This window comes from Apus apus, chromosome 7, assembly GCF_020740795.1.
Source record: "Apus apus isolate bApuApu2 chromosome 7, bApuApu2.pri.cur, whole genome shotgun sequence".
Lineage (NCBI taxonomy): Eukaryota > Metazoa > Chordata > Aves > Apodiformes > Apodidae > Apus > Apus apus.
This window is the reverse complement of record NC_067288.1, coordinates 6,101,160-6,124,347: the sequence shown is the minus strand read 5'-3', so window position 1 is coordinate 6,124,347 and position 23,188 is coordinate 6,101,160. Positions and strand designations below refer to the sequence as shown.

At 39.8% G+C, this 23,188-nt stretch overlaps 1 protein-coding gene across 12 annotated transcripts in view; it reads right to left on the bottom strand.

Annotated features, from left to right (window-relative positions):
* DNM3 (dynamin 3) overlaps positions 1–23,188 on the bottom strand; it is a 170,556-nt gene that overhangs the window by 42,031 nt on the left and 105,337 nt on the right. For 6 of the 12 annotated variants that reach the window (XM_051624811.1, XM_051624818.1, XM_051624813.1 and 3 more), the window contains 2 exons: positions 13,945–14,056; positions 9,995–10,006 (listed from right to left, as the gene is read on the bottom strand). In XM_051624811.1, the coding sequence (XP_051480771.1) occupies positions 9,995–10,006; positions 13,945–14,056 (124 nt within the window). The remainder of the gene's footprint in view (positions 1–9,994; positions 10,007–13,944; positions 14,057–23,188) is intronic. The other 6 variants (XM_051624812.1, XM_051624820.1, XM_051624814.1 and 3 more) reach the window with 1 other exon arrangement.

Here is a 23,188-nt window from a genome sequence, read left to right as displayed (position 1 = left end):
CAGTAGAACAACCTACTAAGCATAGTTCTCTTCAGGAAACCCAAAAACCAGTAAGAATTACCATGGCTGCTTGCAACGTCTGCCTCATATTCTAGCTCTTCTATGACATGTCTAAAGCAAACTGCCATGAAACATGAAAAGAATGCTTTTTGTTACAGCATTGGAGAGTGCTTCTCTGTTGACTACATCCAGTCGTGCTCTCAAGACGTATAAATGCCTGGATTTCAATATATTCTGCATCTTTTATAACTAAATGTTATGGATTCAAATATCCTGCTGTACTGCGCCCAAAGAAACTGAAGGAAAAGCTCACTGCATGTGCAGCCTCTCTGGGATATGTTATCAGACACACAACAGGCTGGGCAAGAAATAGTACCCTATCCAAAGAGGGATGGATATCACTTCCAATGTACAATTTTGGTGGGGCTATTTTTAATTTTTTTTTCTTAATTAGCATAACATTTTGGAAGCAGGTTGTGATTTTAAGTATATCTTCCAGCAAACAGACTTTAAACTCAGTAAAGTTCATTAAAATAAGATAAACTGCAGTGGTTTCCAAACAAATGACCAGCTCTGAACACCATGATGTCTGAACTTGGACTGACTAGAAAATGCTACTGTTGGAGATTCCAGGTAGAAATACTAACAAAAGCATTCTCTGTCAAGCAGAGCTTACACACAGAGTTTATGCCATGTAGTTTTTGCAGATGTCCAGGAGGACAGAGTGGAAACTTGGTAGCGACCTCATAGTAAATTTACCTCACTGAGAGAGTTTTTAGCTTGTTAAGTATGAATGTGGACATTAAGTTGCACTGGAAACCTCCCCTGCCCAAAGTTAATTCTTTTCATGCTGAATATAACATGTCTTAACTTTATGCTGCTCCCCATATTTTCAGCTGATGTAGATCCAAATAGACTGTAGACTCCAGAAATTTTCCAGGATTACCCAAAAACTTGTCAAGAAAAAACCTGAAGGTTGGAAGCATTGAAAAGTCATTCCCAAGGGACTGTGGAGTTACCATAGTAAAGCAGTGTTTTTACCAAATTGCTCAGCAACAAAAGAGGTAGCATTACTGATATTTGAACTGTAATTTTCCATTGTCACTTGGGGGTTGAATTTGGACAGAACAGGATATTTGTGACAATCTTTCAGGTATTTGTGACTATCTCTAAACGCTGGTAGATAGCTTAATGCTCTTCTATATATGATGAAATGTATTTTATAAAAAGCTATGAGAGACCAGCCTAAAGGTCACCAATACTGAAGAAGAAAGAGCTTCACACAGAAAAAGTGCAGCTCTAAGACATAAGTAACTGCTTTAAAGCAGGAGCATCTTTTAGGTCAAGTAAACCATTCCAACACTCAAGATTCAACTAGAAAGAGCATAGGAAAGAATGACTTTGCCTGAAAAGCCAGAAATGTGCAAGAGGAACAGGTCACACTGAGAAGTGCTACAGCCTTTTAGCTTTTATGGAATGGCAACACTCCAAGCCTTACCACAGAAAAGATGTGTATTTAAGTACTCCATTGTTAATTTGAGTTCCCTTGCTTTACTGTCGTGTTGCCCATGGGCAACTACGAGGAACCCAGCACTCAGGACAGCTGAGCTTCTTCTTCCAAGGACCCACTGTCTACAAAGGGAAACTGAAGTGCTATACAGTTCAGAGATCCAGACTTGGAAGGAATAGTCATAGAATCACAGAATCATCAAGGTTGGAAAAGACCTTCAAGGTCACCATGTCCAACCATCCTACAACCACTAACCACTAAACCATCTCCCAAAACCCCATGTCCACCTGTTTTTTTAACACCTCCAGGGGCAGTGCCTCCACCAGTGCCTCCCTGGCAGCCTGTTCCAATGCCTCACCAAGCGAGTGATCACAGATTACTCTAGAGACAGATCCCTAGAAACACATGCAATTCCCCAGTAGAAAATATTCAGAAAATATCTGAAGTTTGATGGGAAAACATTGATACTTGTATACACTAAAGGAAACTCATTCAGCATACCTCAGCAAAGACAATGAAGTTCATTGAACACACACACCTTCTGTTTTTGAAACAGTAGTTTTCCAAACATTTTCTTTTCCTCTGTCATGAAATCAACAAAAGGAAAGAGAACTCCACACGTACATTTACATCTAGGCTAGTTCACAAGAATTACTGACTTTAAATCACTTGAACAACTAACCCAACAAAACGTCTTGAGCAAATTTCCAAAAATACTTTGAAGCTGAGATGCTTCCCCCAGGTAAGGAGGGACCCTGAAATAACTAGTGTCAAATTTTAGAGATGGTTTGAAGGGTCTGGTAAATAAGCAAAACAAAAGGATTAATCATCACTTGTTCTTAAAAGACAGGCAGAAAGAAATCACTGCGTACTCAAAAGATGTTGGACTGAGATATTTTTAAAGAACAAAAGATGAAGACATCTTCCAAACCTGTTCCAAACCACTCCTAATGCTGCATTTTCAGGCTTGAAGAGAGAACTCCTATGAAAGAAATTATGCTGCTGCTTTACAGAAGTAATGTCCTCTGCTAGTCAGACTAGTGACAAACAGGTAACTTGTCTCAAAACCCTCTGTTTCCAGAGGCACTCAATGGCTAGTGACAAATCTTAAACAAAACACACAGACAGGACACTGCTCCATCGATTTTGTCATGTCATTCTTTGACTGCAAGGAACCATGCTTTTACTCTAAGTTTGTAAAATGGGATCTTGGTCCACAACTACAGCTTCTAGACAAATAGTATCTATTCACAATATTTAAACCAGCTGCTGGAAAGGCATCATGCTGTGGCTTACAAAAGAAACTGTACAAATAAGATGGAAATAAATAAAAGAAATACAACGTGGGGCAGAAATCACAGACCCAATTAGACAATGCCAGGACTGGTTCTAGGATAGGAGAACTTGATTTTAGCAGAGCACTAATCAGATTACAGAAAGCCTGGGAAAAAATCAACAGTCCCCTAAAAACGTACAGCAGTAAGGACAATACACTCACTCACAACGGGTGAACTTGTCACTCTCTGGGAGTTGATGCCATTGATTTCACCATGGCCATCTGCCAGCCCTTCCATGACCTAGACTGGTTGGTTGCAATTACACCATTTCTAAGCATACATCAGGTAAAGAGGGATTTCCTACGGAGCAGCAGATAACAAAGAGCACAGAGACTTGATGTTTTCAAACTTCTTTGGACACACTCCAGCACCTCAATGTCTTTCTTGTATTGAGGTGCCCAAAACTGAAAACAATATTCGAGGTGAGGCCCCACCAATGCTGGGTACAGAGGGATGATCACCTACCTGGTCCTGCTTGCCACACTATTTCTAATACAGGCCAGGATGCCATTGGCCTTCTTGGCCACCTGGGCACACTGCTGGCTCATATTCAGCCACATATAAATCAGTAGCCCCAGGTCCCTTTCTGCTGGGCAGCTTTCCAGCCACTCTACCCCAAGCCTGTAGCGTTGCATGGGGTTGTTGTGGCCCAAGTGCAGAACCCAGCACTTGGCCTTGTTGAACTTCATACAATTGACCTCAGCCCATCGATCTAGTCTGTCCAAGTCTCTCTGTAGAGCCTCCCTACCCTCCAGGACTGTTCCCTCTCTGTTGCATTGTGTTGTCAGCAGACATCTGGGAAGCTGAAGTCCCCCATAAGAACAAGGGGTAGTAATTGTGAAGCCTCTCCCAACTGCTTAGAGAATATTTAATCCTGGTTGGGTGGACTATAACCAACTCCAACCACTATATCACCTTTTTTTGGCCTTCCCCTCGATCCATGGAGGTTCCTGCTTCCACTGGAAAATATCTAGGTCTGCAAATCAAGCAGTTTTAAACCACCAAAGTACAACTGAATGCCAGATCACATTGCATAAGACTAATCTTTCTCATGGACTATCTTCCATGCTCTGGGTTAGCTTCTTTAGTGGATTTGCCTAAATTGCCTTAGGCATGCTGCCACACAGCATAGAAACACCAATATTTGAACAGGTCAAGATAACACATGCAACAAGTGTGACTGGGAAGTTTGAGTATCTGCTATTTAAAGGGTCTGATATGGGCCTGAGACCTAGGGTCATGGTAACTTTGTATCTACCCACCAGAGTTTACACCTACACAAATAAATTAACATATGTTATTTTAATTTAGCAGCACATTAGATTACATATAATTCTCTCTCTGAATTACAAATTACTTTATTATAAAAGAGGAAATGCAGAGGCTGAGTTTAAAACAGAAGAAATGTGAAGTAAGACCACTTGTTTCCCAACTGCAGGAACAGGGGTTTCAGAAACCTTTAAAGGTACGGAATTCATCAAAGAATCACACTGATCAAACACCACAAAATGTCCATAGCCAGATCTTCTTAAGTGAGAAATTCCAATTCTCCAAAATCAGTGCACTCAATATATCAAATGTCACACCAGACAAGAAACAGAGGAGGACAGGGAAGACATCAGTCAACCAAAGGCAATAATGGATCTAGGAAACAGGTGGGACAGGAGATGAGTGACTGCAGAAGAGGAGCACATTACATTGTGGAAGGAGAGTTATATAAGTGGAGAATGCAGCACCAGATGGAGGATTTTACACACAGAACATAGGACTTGAGTGTGACTTGGCATATGGAAAGTAATCATAAACCTATGTCCACAAAAAAAGATAAGTAGGAAAGGTTAAAGAAATCCAGGATGAACTATGTATCACACTAGACATTGCATATCTTAGTTTTTGCTCAAAACAGAGTCAGAGAAAACACCATTCAGTTTCTCCTGATCATTTTGTTTTCCCTTGTAAATGAGAAAAAAGTTGTATCTGGCCATTCCCCAGCTGCCCTCCACCCTCATGTCCAGTGACTACATTTCCTGTTACACTGTAAATGCTATGGAAGAGTAAGCCTGGTGACATTTTTGGCAGGAAAAAATCTTTCAAATTTTTATTTACTCCCAATTACTACTTGGGAGTAGGTTTTTTTGCAATTACTGACTTGGAAGACAAGAAAGTTATTTTAGGATTGTCCCAAAGCCTTGTTAGACTTGTTTCCCCTTCTGTACAGTCCCCTCGTGGGTGACCACATACTGCTGCACTAAAGGGGCAATCAGACCCTCCTGACTGCAGCTATTCTGTGACCTGGACACACATGGATTCCAGCTGCAGGTATCAGCCTGAAGTCCAAAGGACCTGTGTGGCAGAGGTTGGTGTAGCACAGTCCAGATGCACCTTCCTCTCCTCCAGCCAACTCTCAGCACTCATTGACCAGGGCTGGGAAAGCATCCTTAGAGGTTGGCCACCTTCACTGCCTTCCCCAGGGCCAGTCTTGCTGTATATCCAGAACAGGGCTGACTCTCAACCTCCATGACCTGAAACTTCACAACCTGAGAGTTTTCACCTTTCTGTAGAGCATCAATGAAACACTTCATCATAGTGGAAGTGGTGCAAAAATTAGTTGTGCCATAAAGAATGAAGAATTTAAAAATACTTTCGGTATACAGATGCCAAAAGCCCAGTAAAGAGCCCACCATGAATACGTTACAGAAATAAAAAATGTTTGCTCATTCCTAAATTTCCTGGAGTTTGCTTAATGTCAGCAGTCCCCTTTAATAGCAGAAACATAAAACCCTGTGACAGCTATTGAGCCCCCGACCCCCGATAGGCAGTTACCAGCCTTGCAGGGACTGGTTTTGAAATCACTCAGTCCATTAGCCTGCATCTTGTTACAGTCAATGCAACTGATGCAATACTATGAATCTCTTTTTCCTTATACATTTTTAACTCTCTCGTGCCAGCAATTATTTTACTCTCACCAGAACATAAATCAGGGCTGCTCTGTTTCTCGGGGAACAAGTTTGCATCTAATTTTTGTTAGAATTAGTAAATATTTAGGAGAACAAGAAGGCAGCTTTTATCTGAAATGTTTTCATAGCCTTGAAACAGTAAGGCAGCAAGAAAGGGACTGAAAAACAGCCTGCCATTTCATTTCCTCCCTGTATTTTGGACTGCTTTTGACCCATGTGCACGCATGCACACTCACTTGCTTGGTCTGTTCCTTTGCTGTGACTTCATTGTAAAATTCAATTCATCTGTTCAAAGCAATGACTGAAACACTGTCTATAAAATCGTGGCATTTTTCCACTAAAAAAAATCAGATATTTAACACTTCTTAATTTGAAAGTTATTTTTAAACCTAGTTGGCCCAAAGTCAATTTTAGTCATAACTGAAGTGGATTCTTCTTTTCCTGGAATTCAATGTCTTCCTTTTCTTAAATATACTAGTGTTGTTTTGTTTTTTAAAAAAAGTAATAAAACCACTAAACGCATAGTTTATACTTCTGTCTACACCATTTTACCCTCCAACACACCAGCACAGTTTGCTTTTCTACTTACTACTATGCAACAAACCCCAAATGAGTCTACTTTTTGTAGTTCAGGAACTTAACTCGAGCATGACTTTAGCAATCCCAGTGCAGAACCACTTCCCGTTTGAATCTGGCCGGGGCAGTCGTGGCACATCACCACAGCCAGTAACTGGCTGAGTCAGAGTTTATGTCTGGGAGGTAATTGAAGACCCTTCAGAAACATGGCTGGATTTGAAAACGAAAGCATTAGAGCCTTTGTTCAATGCAACTATACATGAGGCTTCTGGCACTGTATCTACATTTACATGTCAATAGCCAAACATGAAACAGATGAACAGAGAGAGATGTTGTCATATATGTAGGTAGAACGAGTATCTTAAGGAATAACAGACAAACTGACCTGGCAGGGAGAGTATTTTCTTTATCCCTTCAAAGGAAATTCTGCTTTTCCGAAGAGAAAATTCAAACTAAATTACACTGATTTTATATTCAGTGAATGTTCACATAAGCATTATTATCTGCACTGTGGTAACTCCACTGAGGTGTGAATACAGGATTTATACACCTAAGTTCTACATGTTTTATAAAGGGAATCAGCAAGCACAGTAATGCAAATTAATAATTAGAACTTCATAGTCACTCTATCCACAAAAAGAAATCTAGTAAGAATTTTATTCTCCAAGTTGAATTTTCTTAAGTCTAAGATCAGCATTAAAGTGTTTGATCCTTCAAATTAAGTAGAAATTATTGTCTGACTCAGTGCTTAAAGATGACAAAGGAAAAGTTTTTTTTTATATTAAAAAGTGTAACTTCGGGGTTTTTTGTTGTTATTTCACTGCTCAAGTGCCCAAGGATTTGGAATCAAAATTTCCTAAGGTCCCAGCATCTATGTAATCTTTTAAACTAACCATGTTAAGAAGCAGAATGGACTTCATGAGAACGTCATAGGTTTTGCTGTTGTTCTTAAGCAGCAAGGTCTGGAGGGCTGTTTTGGGGGGATTTTGCTTTTTAAGCGAGGCTGATGACAATGCATAGCTCCTTTACCTTCAGCACCCGTCCTGAAGTGACAATGCCCTGCACAACTCCATGCAATGCTCTGCCCTTTCTGCCTCTGCGTGAGGCAGTCGAGTGGAGTTCAGTTTTAATATTAGTAAGATGGGGCTTGCCAACATGTGCTTGTTGAATAAGGTAGGTCTCCATTACCTCACTCTACACAACCCTTTTACAGATTGTATCCAGCAAAGCTTTTGAAGATATATTTATCTTTAACCATGTGAGAAATCTCACATTAATGATTGTGCAACAATAAAAAGTAAAAATAAAAATGATTAGTAGTCAGCTGATGATTATAAACCCTCTTCACTTCCCTTTCCCCCCTTTTTCCTAGGAACTCATTAATCCCATGTTTATTTTTACTTTTGTATATCTTAGAGTGCAAAGCTAAAGGCAGAGGTATAAAAGCAGCCACAATCTGAATGGATGGGTAGGTACATGCCGAAATGGCATGATCCACAGTCGGAATGCCAGGCAGGGCAGCAGTAGCAGGAGGGCTGCAGCTCTGCCAGCTGCCCAGTAAGTCTGTACCAGAACTGTAAGGGAGGATCACACAGCTTTGCAGCCTATAGCTGCATATGAAGCTTTGAGAAACCATCATACTCCTCAACCTGCTGTTCCTTTCTTCTCCCCACCCCTTCTAAAAAATCCTCTTGTCACCTCTCAGGTTTACCAACTTCATTTTCCATGCTGCTAGGTGCAGAAATCTCAAGATATTTTTGGGGCTTGAGCCTCTTGCAGGTAGCTGCAGGTTACTTCTATCTGTCTAATTGGGATAATGTAACCTCCAGGATTCGGCATGAATGACCTGTTTTAAAGAGAAGGGGTTGGGGACCCAAATGTGGATGCAATGATCCTTACAAGGGACTGGGTCCAAGAGAAAGATTAGGATGGTTTTCTGGAGAAAAGTTACCTTCTGGCTGACAGAGGAAGAACATTCCTCAACCTCAGCAAGAACTGCTCTTTGCTCAGAGTGAAAGGAGAGCAAACAGCTCCACTAGTCCTCACATCTCACAGGTTTCAGGCTTGTCCCATACTTGCTTATGGGTATCCTGCCTTATGCTAGCAACTATATCAGATGTTACTGGTCCTGACTTCCCTGGGGTGTCTGGAGAACAGAGCTGGTCCATGCAACTCCTGATCTCCAGACTCTATTTCTCCCCACCCTAAGAGCTCTTTGGTGCTGCATCTATCCCCGTTTCCCTTGACAGAGCATTTACAGTCTAACCTCTGTCCTCTAGAGATCAGATCAGCATTCACTGCAGCAGCAAAGCCTTAAGCCAACATATTGTAAAGAAACATTATAAACATTACCTTGACACAGATTTTAGTGTACACAGTTAACATTTACATTTCACACCACCTCCTTTATAAAGTCCCTCTCTCCATGCCATCAATACATGACTTTTCTTAACCCCTCCACACTCAACACTAAGAGCCAACTCAGGCAAGCCAACAAACCAGAAGATTTTTGTGCTTCTAAGTCCAGCTACTGTGGAGGCAGAAGTGGTCAAAAACTGGTTAAAAATAAAAAAATTAAAAGCAGACAAAATTCCCCAACCTTCAGAATATTTAAAATCCACTTGGGTCTTTCCCAAATACCTCAGAAATGCTTCAAGCTCACTGTGAGATGCTACAAGCAGTATTTCAGAGGCTAGTTTCAATACTTGCTGTGAAGCATCTTTTGATGCTCCAGATACATCTTCCTAAGGGTTAATATACCAAAATAGGGAGGAGGAAAAAAAAAAAATCCCAAAACACAAATGCTGTATAACTTCTTTCCGTGGTATGACAAAGTCTCTCTGCACCATATTCCAAAGTGTGAGATGTGCCATATCCATTCTTAAGCTCAGTAAAATGTCATTAAAAAATACTAACCCTGGGAACTGCTTGATTATTAGTTTATCAGATCAAGATCAGCAAAACTGTCTTTTTATGTGCTGCTTACTTTCAAAAAAACCCCCCTTCCATGCATATTTCAGTTCTCCCTCTCCACACCCCACACCCTTCTGCTGCTGTCCAGCTGGAACACATCAAGGGTCTAGAAGCCAAGTCAAATGTTGACCCCACCCTCCTCCATCCATTTTAAGGCACCTTCAAAGCCAATACACTGATCTAGTTCAGCTTAGCCAACAACGCCAGCAAATCTGTTATTTAAGACTTTAGTGCTGGGTTTTTATAACTGCCCATTAATACAAGCTTTGATGTATGGTCAAAAAATCCAGCTGTAATGAGTTTCATCAGACTGTAGTAACCTTTCTTCAGAAGGTCTTTATTACTATACCTTCATAATCTTGGGTCCCAATACTGTTTTATAGTATCATTCTTGCTGAACCGCCTTAAAAAAAACAACACTCAGCAACACTTAACACATCTCCTTCCCCAAAATTAAAACAAAGAGCTCTGAATAGTTTTCTAGAAGATACTTTTGCACCCACATTTGTAATAGCAGTTTGCTGGTGTTTTCTTTTTAGAATGCAGGCAATAGTTGTGTGAACTAAAAGAGAAACCGATCTTCCTGATAAAATCCTTCAAACAGTGCAGAAAAGCATTTGGTAATAGGACAAACAACTTACTCTGTTGTTCCCCTTTGCAGGATGCAGCAAGGAGGAAAGAGGGGGGGGAAAAAGAAGTATTAGATAAATTTACTTTACATGCATTCAGTCTAACTCACACAGTTCTGGAAACAGCTCAAACCAAATGAGGAACTGACTCAAAGAACAGTCACTGAATCCATTAGTTATACAGCTTCCAGGGGATCACAGGACAAATACAAAGGATTCAAATGTTCAACAAAGTTGTAAATTCACACTATTTTCCAAAATTTCCTCTCAACACAAACATTCTGATTCCACTTCTGCTTCTTTCAGTGTAAATCAGGAGCAGCTCCGGGGAATTCAGTGGACACCAATGCAACTGAGAAAAAAATGAGGCCTGAAATGATCTAGGGATGGGATGGAAGCCAGAGGGATTTTTGTGCATCGGTAACACTGAACTTCAGTGCACAAAGCAACCCACTAAACATGTCTGCTTACCCTTGCATGACAGCCCCTCCCTACGACATGCCAGGGAGTGGAAAGTTTCAGGATCCAATGCTTTTTAAAAAGCAAATATTGAACTTTTAGATTAGTAATAAAAATAAGAAAGAGATGGGGAGAGGGGAAAAGGAATGGACAGTGTCAGGAAGGTAAATTTTGGAGAGCACGTTACGACAAACATCTGTGCTACTATTTTTTTTTTTAATTGTGAGTTTTGCCATGAGCTGGCATGAACAGTGTGTATTATACAGTGGGAAGTCAGCCAAGATAAACACCAGCCTACAGTTGAGAAATACAGTCTGGAAGGTTAGTCACAAAGTTGTAGTCATTTTTTTAAAAAAGGAGGTCTTTGGATGCATCAGTTGAGAAACCCAGCAGTAAAGTCAGCTGGTAGATGGATATCCCATTTCAAAGTGAACTGGCACCAGTGTGATTTATATCAAGCAAGCTGACTTGCACATGGGTTGGAAAAATAAAAACACTGATTCATTGCTATCTGGGTGGCTGTCAAAACCCCTGTCCTGACAAAAGCAAATCTCCTGGGGGAAGGAGGTGATTTGGCAAACTTCAGAAAAATTGGGGGGCTCACAGAGCAACAATGAGGGTGTTTAAAGATCATTAACAAGACAGTGAATATATGAATGTGACTGTATCCCCGTGTTTAGAGGGCCAGAGAAGGCAGGCAAAATGAAGGGAGGAAATGGAGGAATGGGATGATCTCTGGCCTTTAATTTGTAATATGTTAATGAGATTTGTTTAGGCAAAAAAAGAATAATTAAATATCAACAATTTTGGACCTATCTTACAGGACTAAATCATTAATGGAGACTTCATATTAGTGGTAGTAAGTACTGAGTCTGATTACCATTGCAATCACACAATGTTAAGTAGCATTATTGAAAAATCAACAGGAAGATAAATATTCTCAGTTGAGAGATTTGCCCCTGGTAAGAATTCATAACAAATCTCTTAAATTCAGTGACAAATTCCTATTTTCCTGCCACTGCAGAAGCAACCCAGCTAGGGGCAACTGTGCTGGATTTTATATATCGGCGTGCTTGTGCACGAGCACAGAACTGTTAATGAAAGCACACAGCTTAGCTTTCAAATCCCAGGCTGTGCACGCTGCTCTGGCAGTTACAGAAAGCAGGCCAGTTTCACCACTCCAGTACTGCAGGTTTACAGCACTGTTAGTCTATTCTTCATTCCTAAGCAGCAATTTTTCTGCTCTTGGTGCCAACACCTTGGACACTCAACGTTACCAGCTGTGACTCGCACATGAAAGAGCAAGCAGGTCAGTCAGGAAGGGGTGAGGGTACTTCTGTGCCTTCTTAACACCAGGATTGCAAAGCTGTGGGGAAGCACTGAAGCAAACACAAGCTGCTGCCATTTCCTGGCAGTCTCTCTTAACATAAAAACATGCTCTCTAAATCTTTAAAGGAGAATAAAAGATTGGTGGAGCTTGTCTCAAAAGCTATTTTATATTGTCTGAGGAAGGTGTGAAACTGAGGAGTATGTATAGGATATTAATGAAATGCTGCTGAATTTTACTGAAGTTCCACCAGAGCTTCTAAGGTACCCTGGGCCTTGGAGCTTCAGCTTTGCAAAATTCAAAACTTTAGCACCAGATTTGCAGTCCATATTTGGACTTCTAGTCCTGTAGGAACAAAGTGCTTTGCAGGACTAGAGTAGCATCAAGTATCTTTTCTGAACATCTTGATACACTACTGGGTGAATTTCAAGCTGCAGGAATTTGGAACAATAATATTCACTCTCTTGGTAATGCAAAGGTAGCTCAAATAACTGAATTTTTACTCCTTTCTAGTTTTGTCTTTCAAGGAGGTCTCTCATCTTGTGCCTATGACTCCCTTGACAGACTAACTTTAAACAAAAAGAAGAACTCTTTGTAAACATATTTTAAACACAAAATATTTTTATGGGGAAGAGAGAGACAGGGAGACAGAGAAGTTTAGCAATCCAACTAGTCTGTCTTGTTTAAAGATAAAGTACCAGATATATGAATACAGTAAACAGAATGCAAGGTTAAACCAGAGGAGGCAACATGCTCTTTTGACATCATCATTAAAACCTGAGCAAGAAAACAACACAATACACTATTTTGATCCTAGTAATTAGATAAACTCTTGAAACTAATAATTGTAAAATTACTTCTGATGGTATTAGCTCCAAACTGATTTAGTGGGGACAGAAAACATACAGAAGAGTCAATAAAATTTAATTTAAAAAAACAACAACACTGAAATCTCACATACCTGGTAAGTCTCCTGCTAAATTAATATTTGACCTATTTTTAAAAATCATTGTCGTCATCACTGTTTATTCCTACAATAACTGGAGAATCCAGAAGTTCAAGGATTGTCTGTTTTATTTTTGAGGGTAGCTGTGGGGGGAGAGAAGATGGACCGTTCCCCACAGTAGCCTTGAAACTTGGTATTAAAAGAGAAAGCTAAGGCTTGTTTGTCTGCATAAATAGCAACCAGAGGAGATGCAGAGAGAATTATACTGGAAGCCATGCAGGTATTACAAATATAAGGCAAATATGAGAAAGAGGAAGATGAAGAAAACAGAAGACAGCACAAGACCCTGGACTCAAGGGATGTGGCCTTCCCACAGAAAACAAGCAGGAAGATGAACAAGTTCCATCAAAATCAAAGCATCATTTCTCAGAACAGATCTTCCACTGAAGGAATCTAGTGGACCGACAGACTTAGTGAAGAAAAGGAGAGCCATGCATGAGAGGAACTTTCAAAAGCTCAAATGACAGGTATTTTTGCTGAAGTTAGCCTTCTCTCTGGATACATCCTCTTAAGCCTTCACTCAACGTTAAATATCAAAATAACAAAGAAGTAAAAATATGAAATGATAGTTGGGCATATTCTGTTCCCCAACTTTGTCTTTTCTGTTAAATTAATAGAGACTTTTTAACTGTATCTTGCTCAATTTGCTTTACATGATGATTTGCTGAGTAAAACTGCCTTTGGAAAGGTTTAGCATGTGTTTCACACACAAAAAACACACAGTGAATCTGTAAAATAAATATACGTGATTGCCTAGAATGCTTCTGCCAGTTCCGTAATACAGAGCTTGAGGGAATAAACTCTTCAAAGCACATCTTTACCTTAGAAGACATTAACAGAAACAATGAAACACAGGAAACTCCAAATTGCTCAACACTTTTACTACACAGATCCAATGGAAACCATTTTGGAAGATTTGGTTTGAGTTGGAAGGTTTTTGTGTGGTTTTGTTGGGTTTTTGGTTTTGTTTCATATTGAGGTTTGCCACACAAATTGATCTTAAAATATTTCAATATTTTCAGTATTTCAAAATTACCACAGAGGAGTACAATGAAAAGGTTACCATTTCTTGAGATATCTACAAATCATCATGTTTTCCCGGGGGATACAATTATTTTTTCTGACTCAAACAGAGCAGCTACTGGAAAACTAGAGAGCTGTTTAACTTACTGAGGATTTATCAGGATAGACACCGGCTCGTAGCAGAGATGCCTTCCAGCTATCCACCTCCTCTTGGGAGTCACAGGCTAGCTCAAGGAAACGATAATCCTTGTAAACGTTCCTAGAACAAAGAGCACCACATTGTAAAACTAGCATTTTACTACTCTGTATCATGCACACAGCATTTAAATTAAAAATTCTTTGGGATCAGAAATTACTTGTTAATCGTTTTGGACATGAGAGTTTATAGGACAGGTACTTGTTTAATAATTACATGGAGTACTTAAAAATATCTTAGAATTCTACAGCATAGCTCTGGAAATAATAATAATCTGAAAGCACCATGAAACCACTTAAAATCAATTTTCCAGCTTTTGCCAAAATGAAGCACTTTAAGGAAAACAAGGCTTGTTGTGATGCAGAGGACAAACACGTAAGACACACCAACAAAACTACGTATCTTGTGATTGATTGCTGCTGTCACTAATAAATATAAACATAATTAATGATGCAATTTTTCCCAAGGCAAGCCCTCTCAGTGCTTTATCTACCTGCTTTAGCTTTCAGATATCATCAGTAAGTGGGGAAAGAAAACAATGATAATCAGATATTTTAAACAAACCAATCAAATCTCTTGTGTTTGCCATGACAGCAAGAAAATTGGGACATGTTTAAATAAGATGGCTTGCAGGTAATTCATGTAATTAGATGAATATAAGGAATCACCTAATGAAAGAAAAGAGAAAGGAGGAAAAATACATAATATGTAGGAAGGTGGTACTTGTAAATTCCCCAATAAATAGCACATATTTTCCCCTTATGGTTTAGCCATTAGTTTCCAAATTAGAATTCTATACACAGACCAGATCACTGTAAATTTGTCAGCCAACAATCTTTTTAGGAAAGGCCACAAGCTTAGCTGACACAGGTTAGGAAACCACATTTTGTGAGATCTTAACAGCTGCACAAGGATCAGTCTTCCATCGCAAACAGGCTGTTTTCCTTCTTTAGGAAGCTACAGAGAAAGGGGAGTGGGGTGGAGATGGGGGCTGATTACTTCACTTTGAAAGCAGTGACAATGTGCTCTTCAGCTTCATTATGCACTTACAGAGGTGATTTCTACCCCATATTTTGAGAAAATCAATTTGACTACACCATAGTACCAGGAAATCTATTATTATCACTGCCTAGATAAATTGCTTTAGCATACAGGGACTGGTGGGATTTCACTGTCATACTGCTGGAATGCAACCAATCTGTTGTAATTCCCACTCACAGAAGCATTTCTACCTTAACCAACAACAGCACGAAGACCGCTCCTTGCCTTGCTTTTTAGGGGCAGTCTCAGGAAACAGACAGACAAAAAACAGGTAGAAAAATTATAATTGAACATTAAATGTTCTTCCCTGAGCATGAAGCAGCCATGACACTCAACCAGAGGAGCACTTATAGATTGCATTCACTGCAAAGAATAAAGGACACACTCAGACTTCCTTATGTTGGTGACAGAATTCTCACCAATTTCAAGGGCTATAATCTGAGCAGCCAGGCAGGCATGCCCAGCACCAGCCTTGCTCTCCGTGCAAGCACCCAGATCAGAGATGCTGCTGTACTGTGCTGTGCTTCAGTACCACTCAGGGCAGCACACCTTCACTTCCTTCACACAGAAACCAACCCACAAAGTGACAAACACAGTAAAGGGTCATGTCCCATAGTTTAGGCAAAGCCACGACAGTACGAATGATTAAAAGCTCAATTAATTTTTTAATTAGAAATTGAAAATTAAACCTTTTTCTTCTCTGACTCCTAATGTACTAAGCCTGCCTTAAGGTAAATAATAGCCTGGATGACCTCCTTAGATGCTGTTATGTTAAACTGATGACAAAACATTTTAATTTTATTCCATTTGCCATATTGTGGAACTTCGAGTCAACATTTACTGAACAAAACAAAGAACTGAATAAAAACAAAAAGAGAAGCAAAAGGAAATTGCCAGAGGGGACAAAAAAAGGTTTTAATTTATTGTTAGGAGAAACTTTTATTGAGATAAGTTTTTTGGCTAAGTTAACTAAGCAGCTATAACTTTGAAGAAATAGGAAGCTGAATGGTAAATGGCTACTCACAAAAAAGATGACTAAAAATAACAATAGAGCAAATAAAGGCTGTAAAACACAGCGACAGGAAACTTCCAAAAATACTTATCTGCAAGAGCAAAACAACATGACACCAGATTGTGAAAACATTTTTTCAGGACTGTCATGTTATATATTCAACTTTTTTGGCATTTTGTGACTTCCTACGTCAAGTGTAGCTGTAGAAGAAGGGATTTTAGCCAACGGCATTGAACAGATGGGAGCTGGCAGTCCTGCATTCTTGTCTCCATATCAGGTCTTTTCCTAGGTCTAGAGACATCTTATGGCCAAGCAGCTGATGTCTCCAGCTCTCCAAGGCCCTTCTTACTGTAGTATCTGAGAGCACCACCATTTCAGAGTAGCTAATTCTTCACTATCCTCTCCCCCACCCCAGCAAAAGACATAAGTGAGGAACAGAAGAGCACACACACTGAGCCAGAACTCACAAGAGCCTTACAGCAGGACAGGTAAATGGGTGCTTGCCTCCCAGATTGGTTTCCTTGCTACTGGACTCCCTTTGCCTTTCTTTCTTCCAGAAAGGCTGACAGGCACAGAAACTTTTTGAAGGAAAAAAAAGCCATAGTAACTTCTGAACAGAGTGTGTCCTTTTTCTGTTACTAGTGGAATCTTACAAAAACACATTGACATGTTTTACTCATTAGGAATCCACTGGCGTCTCATGGAAAGCTGTAGAAATGTTCTTGAAAACAATTCAGATTTTCTGTTTTGTTCCCTACCATGTTTTAAAATCATGGAAGATATCAACACAGTAACAGTTACTACTCAGTCCTCACCTACTTACTCCATATGGAATACAGTGAGACCATGTCACCTGTATAGCAGGTAAATGGGAAGTTATACATCAAAGAGAAGGATATAACACAGGATACCAAGAAGCAAAAAGATGAACTCTCAATAGTACAAATATTGTTGATATTCAGGCATCTTTAAATCTAAGGAACTATCAAAACAAAACAGACACAATGCCTAGAAGCACAATTTGTGTGCAACATATTCCTTGAATATGCAGCGTTTTAAAATGTGAACACATAAACAGAGAAACTGTGAACAAAGCTACATGCATATGCCACATCTACCAATGCTGCTTCCTCCTGTAGGGCCTCATTGCTGTAATTTAAAATCCTGCACAGTACATGAAAATACAGCCATATTGGCACTAACAGATATTAGCATAATACTGCTTTTTTTCCAAAGTTAAAAATACAAAAGTTTACCATTTGTAGTCTGCAGATTTTATTACACTCTAGACAGATAAACCTCTAGAACTGTATTCCAGAAAAAGCACAACAGGACTAAAAGCATCATTTGCAATTCCAGAAGGGTTCCACATACCTTCTCTAGGCCAGGTCCATTACTTGAAAGTCCAGCAGATACCCAGCTGTAACTTTGCTTACCCAACAATTTCTCCACTTTATTATTACTTTTGTTTGCAGCATACTGGATTCCCTTCCCCCATATATTTCAAACTGAACTTCCTAACACAAAAAATTATCTTTACATTGTCCATAGGTATTTCTTTAACCCCTCCTATCACAGAACTCTCCTAACATGAAAATGCAGGAATGGAATAAAGTTTGTCGAAGTGAACAAGAGGAAACTGAGAAGTGCCAGATAAGTTTGAAGAAAGCTCAACTGTGAGTTACTGAGATTCCTTCCCACTAGTCCTGAAGCCAGCACTGTCAATATCATAGAATCATTAAAGTTGGAAGGGACCTTAAAGATCAAGTTCCAACCCCCCTGCCATGAGCAGGGACCCCTACCACCAAATCAGGTTGCACAAAACCTCATCCAGCCTGGCCTCAAAAGCCTCCAGGGATGGGGCATCAACAACCTCCTTGGGTAACCCATTCCAGTTCCTCACCACCCTTATAGTGAAGAATTTCTTCCTAACATATAACCTGAATCTCCCCTCTCTCAGTTTAAAACCATTACCCCTTGTCCTATCACTATCTTCTCTGATGAAAAACTCCTCCCCAGCTTTCCTGTAGGCCTCTTTCAAGTATTGGAAGGTGCTCTAAGGTCTCCCTGAAGCCTCCTCTTCTCTGGGCTGAACAGCCCCAACTTTCTCAGCCTGTCTTCATAGCAGAGGTGCTCCAGTCCTTTGATCATCTTGGTGACCCAACAGGTCCATATCGTTCTTGTGCTGAGGGCACCAGAACTGTACACAGTATTCCAGGTGGGGTCTCACCAGAGCAGAGGGGCAGAATCACCTCCCTGGCCCTGCAATATAGCACAGGGAAGGTTTGATTGCCTATAAAACAGCAGAACTATACAATTCAGGACCAACAGGTGAAAAACACTCAACTGAAAATCACAAATAAAGAACTTTCTAGTTGCCTGCTACAGTACAGGCAATACCAGTAGGTTTCCCTCTACAGTGATCACACATCAAACTACTGGCTATCTGAGCAAATTCAACTGTTAGACCCCAAGATGTACATCTCTTGCAATTTCTTAGTATTAAGATAATGTTAAAAATGTATGTCCAACAAACCTGTAAAGATTCTAAGGGCAACCAGCACAGACACAAACCCAGCTGATATCTGTGCACATCTATTTAATGCATATCCACATATTAACCATCTGCACAGACAGCTTTTAGACTGAACTGGATCTGAAACATGTCATTAGACAAAGCTGTACTGAATATGCATGCACATTTTTTGTAGAGAGAAAATACAAACCAAGATTAAATGAAGATGCATTTATTCCTGCCAATATGGGAGGAGGCAGAACAGCAATTACACAGCAAGAATATTAGTGACATTTTTAGAATTGTGCCTATAAGCCACTTTAATCCTCCAAAGAATATAAAACCACACAACTTCAGCAGTTGCCCTGAAACAAGTGAAGCTACTCACTGACTGAAAGACAACTGTGCCTGTCATCTCAAGTGATTTTCAGAATCCAGAGGCTCCTAATATACATACATAATTAGGAAAGATAATCTTGGATGAAACTCTACTGCATGTTCTCTACTTATTTAACCTGCAACTCCACTGTATACACTCTCCAACCATAGTCTTAGTCTCCCATTTTAGACACCTGTCATTCCACAATGACCTGTTTGACTATGTGCACTATTTTTCACGTAAGAAAGCTCTATTAGAAGCTCCACAAACCATATATTTTAAAGAAACAAATATTACCATCTGCTCTGAGTTAACAGCAATTACTAAGATTTTCTATCAAGATGTGCCATTTCAGAGCAGTCCAACATGAATGCTAATTAAAATTAATTACACATGCCTCTGAAGATTTTTCTTTCTTAATATCCAGAGAAGCCAGTGAGATGATCTCTGGGACAATGTAATGAAATAGCTGCTGGGAATTTTACCATCTAACACATGTAAGTGGTCTCCCAGCAGTGTAAGGATCTTTCTGAGTTCACACACACAAATACACAATTTTAAGGTGAAAATGAACAGAAGATACACTGATCTGTATATAGCCAAGCCTGGACAATGAAGTATCGAGACTTCTATATGCATCCAGAGAAGAAATGCAGCCAAAACTAACATTATGTAGGCCAGAATCTGCAGTAGTAACAGTAACTGGCACTAAAATATTCCATAACTCCTTGGAGAAGAAGGTTTGATCCTTTTCCTGGTGAGGGATAGCAGCCTGTTTTGGAACCTGCCTTGGGGCCACACAGACACAAAAGCTGCTCACAGCTGTCACCCCCTCATGGCTGTGGAGGGAGCACAGCTCCTGCTCCAGCCCTGGCCTTCTCTGGGTGGGGCAGTGGGACCCAGACCTTGCTGGTAACTAGCCTGCTGTCACTAACATTCCACATCACACACAATCACTTAGAGAATTTTCTTCAGGTACGGTGTAACCATCATACCTAAGGTTTGGGTTTAGCACTGCTGTTTCCTTTTCCAGAGAACCCCTTTTTGCTTCATAATAATAGTTTTAAACCTCAATACCCACACCATCTATCCACCACACTGTTTTGTTCATCATACAAGGAATTATTGTCAATAATGAGAAAATGAAAATACTCCAGGAAAAAAACAAAGTTTGTTGGGTTTGTTGTTGTGGGGTTTTTTTTTGTGGGGGGTTGTGAGGTTTTTTTTGTTTTAATTTTTTTTTTTTTTTAATGGAATGGACTCCAGGGATAAAGGCTCATTATTCCTTAAGGTTGTATTTTTTTTCTCCTCTTAAATATTGTACTCACCAGCATCTTAGAAGTTTGTTTATAAACGTTAGCAGCTTTTTTTTTCTGGCTTAAATTTGTGGGGTTTTAAAATTAAATAGATTCTCATTCTTCCATTTCTAACAGGGCTCTAAACAGCTTACAGTCCAGCTCTTCCTGAGGCTTAGCTTTCTGAGTGATTCAAAACCAGTAACTAAACATACATCTCATCTTAGGCTTTCTCCTTTAGCCTGGCTTCAATCCAACACCTCCTCTGACCCGGTCTCCTTTCACTAGTTCCCTTTATTTTGGCTTCTGCCCAGTTTCCCTTATATATGTATAGTAGTTAACCAATTGCTGTCTGTAATAAGAAATTCAGTACTTAAAGCATTTGGAGTCCCAGGCAAGACTTGTGCTTCATCCCCTTCTAGAGCAAAACTCAGCCAACAACATGTACCCCAAATAAATACTGTTACACCTTTCACTTAGCAGATATGGAGTGCTTTCCTGGGTCCTACCAGACAACACAATTTCTCGTGCAAGATGATTTCTGACAGTCAGAGTGTACTCAGGAGTCAGTAGCTAACATTTAGCTTCTGGCAGTTTGATTTCCAGTCCTATTGTGTGCCCTCAAAACTTCCTTTTGATCACTCTCATCTTGAGATTCATCTGTTTCTCAGATGAAGGATCTGTCTCTACAATGAGTCTGCCCCAGACAGTCAGCTCTCACACAGGGATGGTAGGTTCTGTCACACTGCTTCATGGTTATTGAGGAGCATTTAGCTCTCAGGAGCCTACTCTTGTGAAGGAAAACAGGAACAGTTCGGTATTTTTAATACATTCCTCACATCCTTCTACCAACCATACAGAACCACAGAAGTGAGGAAAGCAACACTATTACTCAGTTTCATCTGGATCCTGGTTGGGCAGGAAAATAAAAGACAGGGAGACTTGGTGGGATCTTCCTCTGCAAGAAAGGGAGAATTGCACACACTGGCTCTGCTTCCTTGGGTCCAGGGAGAGGAATGAGTCTGAAGAGGAACAGAGCTTCTTGCATAAGAAAGAATATTGAGGGAATTTTCACTGTCTAACTCATTGTACAGTTAGTACTCCCAGTATTGATAGGAAAGGCCTGAAAATCCACCAACTCAACAAACACTTCAGCCTACTACCATTTTATAACCCCCAGAATCTTTATGGAGTAGAATTTATTCTCTCACAAAAGAGAAATAATTTATCTCTCCAGTTGTGACATCCTCAGCATCCCTGGGCAACCAGGGTAATGTGACACTGGAACAGGTTGTCCAGAGAAGTTGTGGATGCTCCCACCCTGGAAGTGTCCAAGGCCAGGCTGGATGGGGCTTGGAGAAACCTGGTCTAGTGGGAGATGTCCCTGTCCATGCAAGACAGTTGGAACTAGATGATCTTTCAGATTCCTTTCAACCTAAACCATTCTACAGTTCTGTGACTTGGAGAAGAAGCAGAAAGGAAGCTTTTTCTCTGCTTATAGCAAAAAAAGAGAAAATAAACTTTCTGGGATGGGTATAATTTGTTTCTTTGTTCTTGAGCTCTGCACAAGAGTCTTACACATTCATCAATGGTGACATCACAGGTTAATCTACTGTATGCAATCACAGGCACTCAGAAAACCTTTTCTCCTCCATTCTTAGCTCTTCCCAAGAAGGAAAATCAGCAGCTACATCTACACAACTTCCCACTATGTTCTACAGCAGCATGGCAAACATTAGGCTTTTTCCTACAGTAAAATTATTTTCAAATACTTTAAATATATTTGATCTCTTTTCCAGTCTAAAAGGCATGCCAAGCAGTTCACTGTGGAGAAGAAAGAATGGCCAACACAAAATAGCACTCACTTTCTTGACAGATTTAGGTTTAGAAACCTACTGCTTGACCCTACAGCTCAATTTCAGTTTCTTAAAGGTAAACTCATGCTCCAAAAATGACCCAGGAGTGAAAGGGCACTCACTCTAATATACTTTGATTTAATAACTAGCATTGATATTGTAAGTAAACCAGAGGAGTCTCTAAAGGTCTTCTATGGTGTGTATAAATTAAGTAGATGAGCCCACTCAAAAACTTTAAAGACATTATGTAGTTTGCTGAAACTCAACCCCCATTCCTTAAGCAACACTGTATCTATTTCACACCAAGAGTTGTCCCTTTTGTGTGTGTCTTACCTAATTTTAATTAGAAAATAACAGGAAAAGAATTCAATCATTTCACAATGCAGCCTTTTCATAAACATACAATTATGTTCATTTCATGAGAATTTATCTTCACTGTGAAATCAATCGTCACAGTCTCCATTTACTACACATGACTGAGTCACATTTGATTCCTGTCAGAGAACTGTTGACTTCTGCAGTAAATCAAAATGACAGTCACTGCTAGTTTCCTTCTGCATCTATCCCCAAGCTTCAGCTAACTCAAGATGTTTTTTTCTTCTATGCACTGAAATGAGGGTTTTCCTGGTAACTATATTTCAGAACTGGAAAGGTTTTCATAAATGGAAAAAATGCAGTGCATAATCCAGGAAACTATTGAAATGTACAGTATCAGAAACATATGGCTGTAGCAAATAACTATGCAGTGAGGGGCTGGGAATGAAAAAGTGAACAAACTTATTAAAATTTTTCTCCTAAAGGGATTTTGTTTGAAAATTAAAATACTTCAGTTGAACAATAAGAAAGTTTGTATAGTTGATTTTTTAAAAATGCTGCAGAATAAGGGGGGGTGGGGGGGGGGGCAGGAAAAAGAGATACAGAATAATCTCCATACTATCATGGAGGTTGGAACAGATGATTTTGCCTTTGTTCTTTAATAATCTACATCTTAAATAGTAAAATAGTTCCATAACCAGAAGGCTCAGTGGGCAAACTCAGAAAGAGAAAGCTGATTTCTTCCTCAATGGCTAAGGTTTTTTTAATAAAAGAAAACCAAA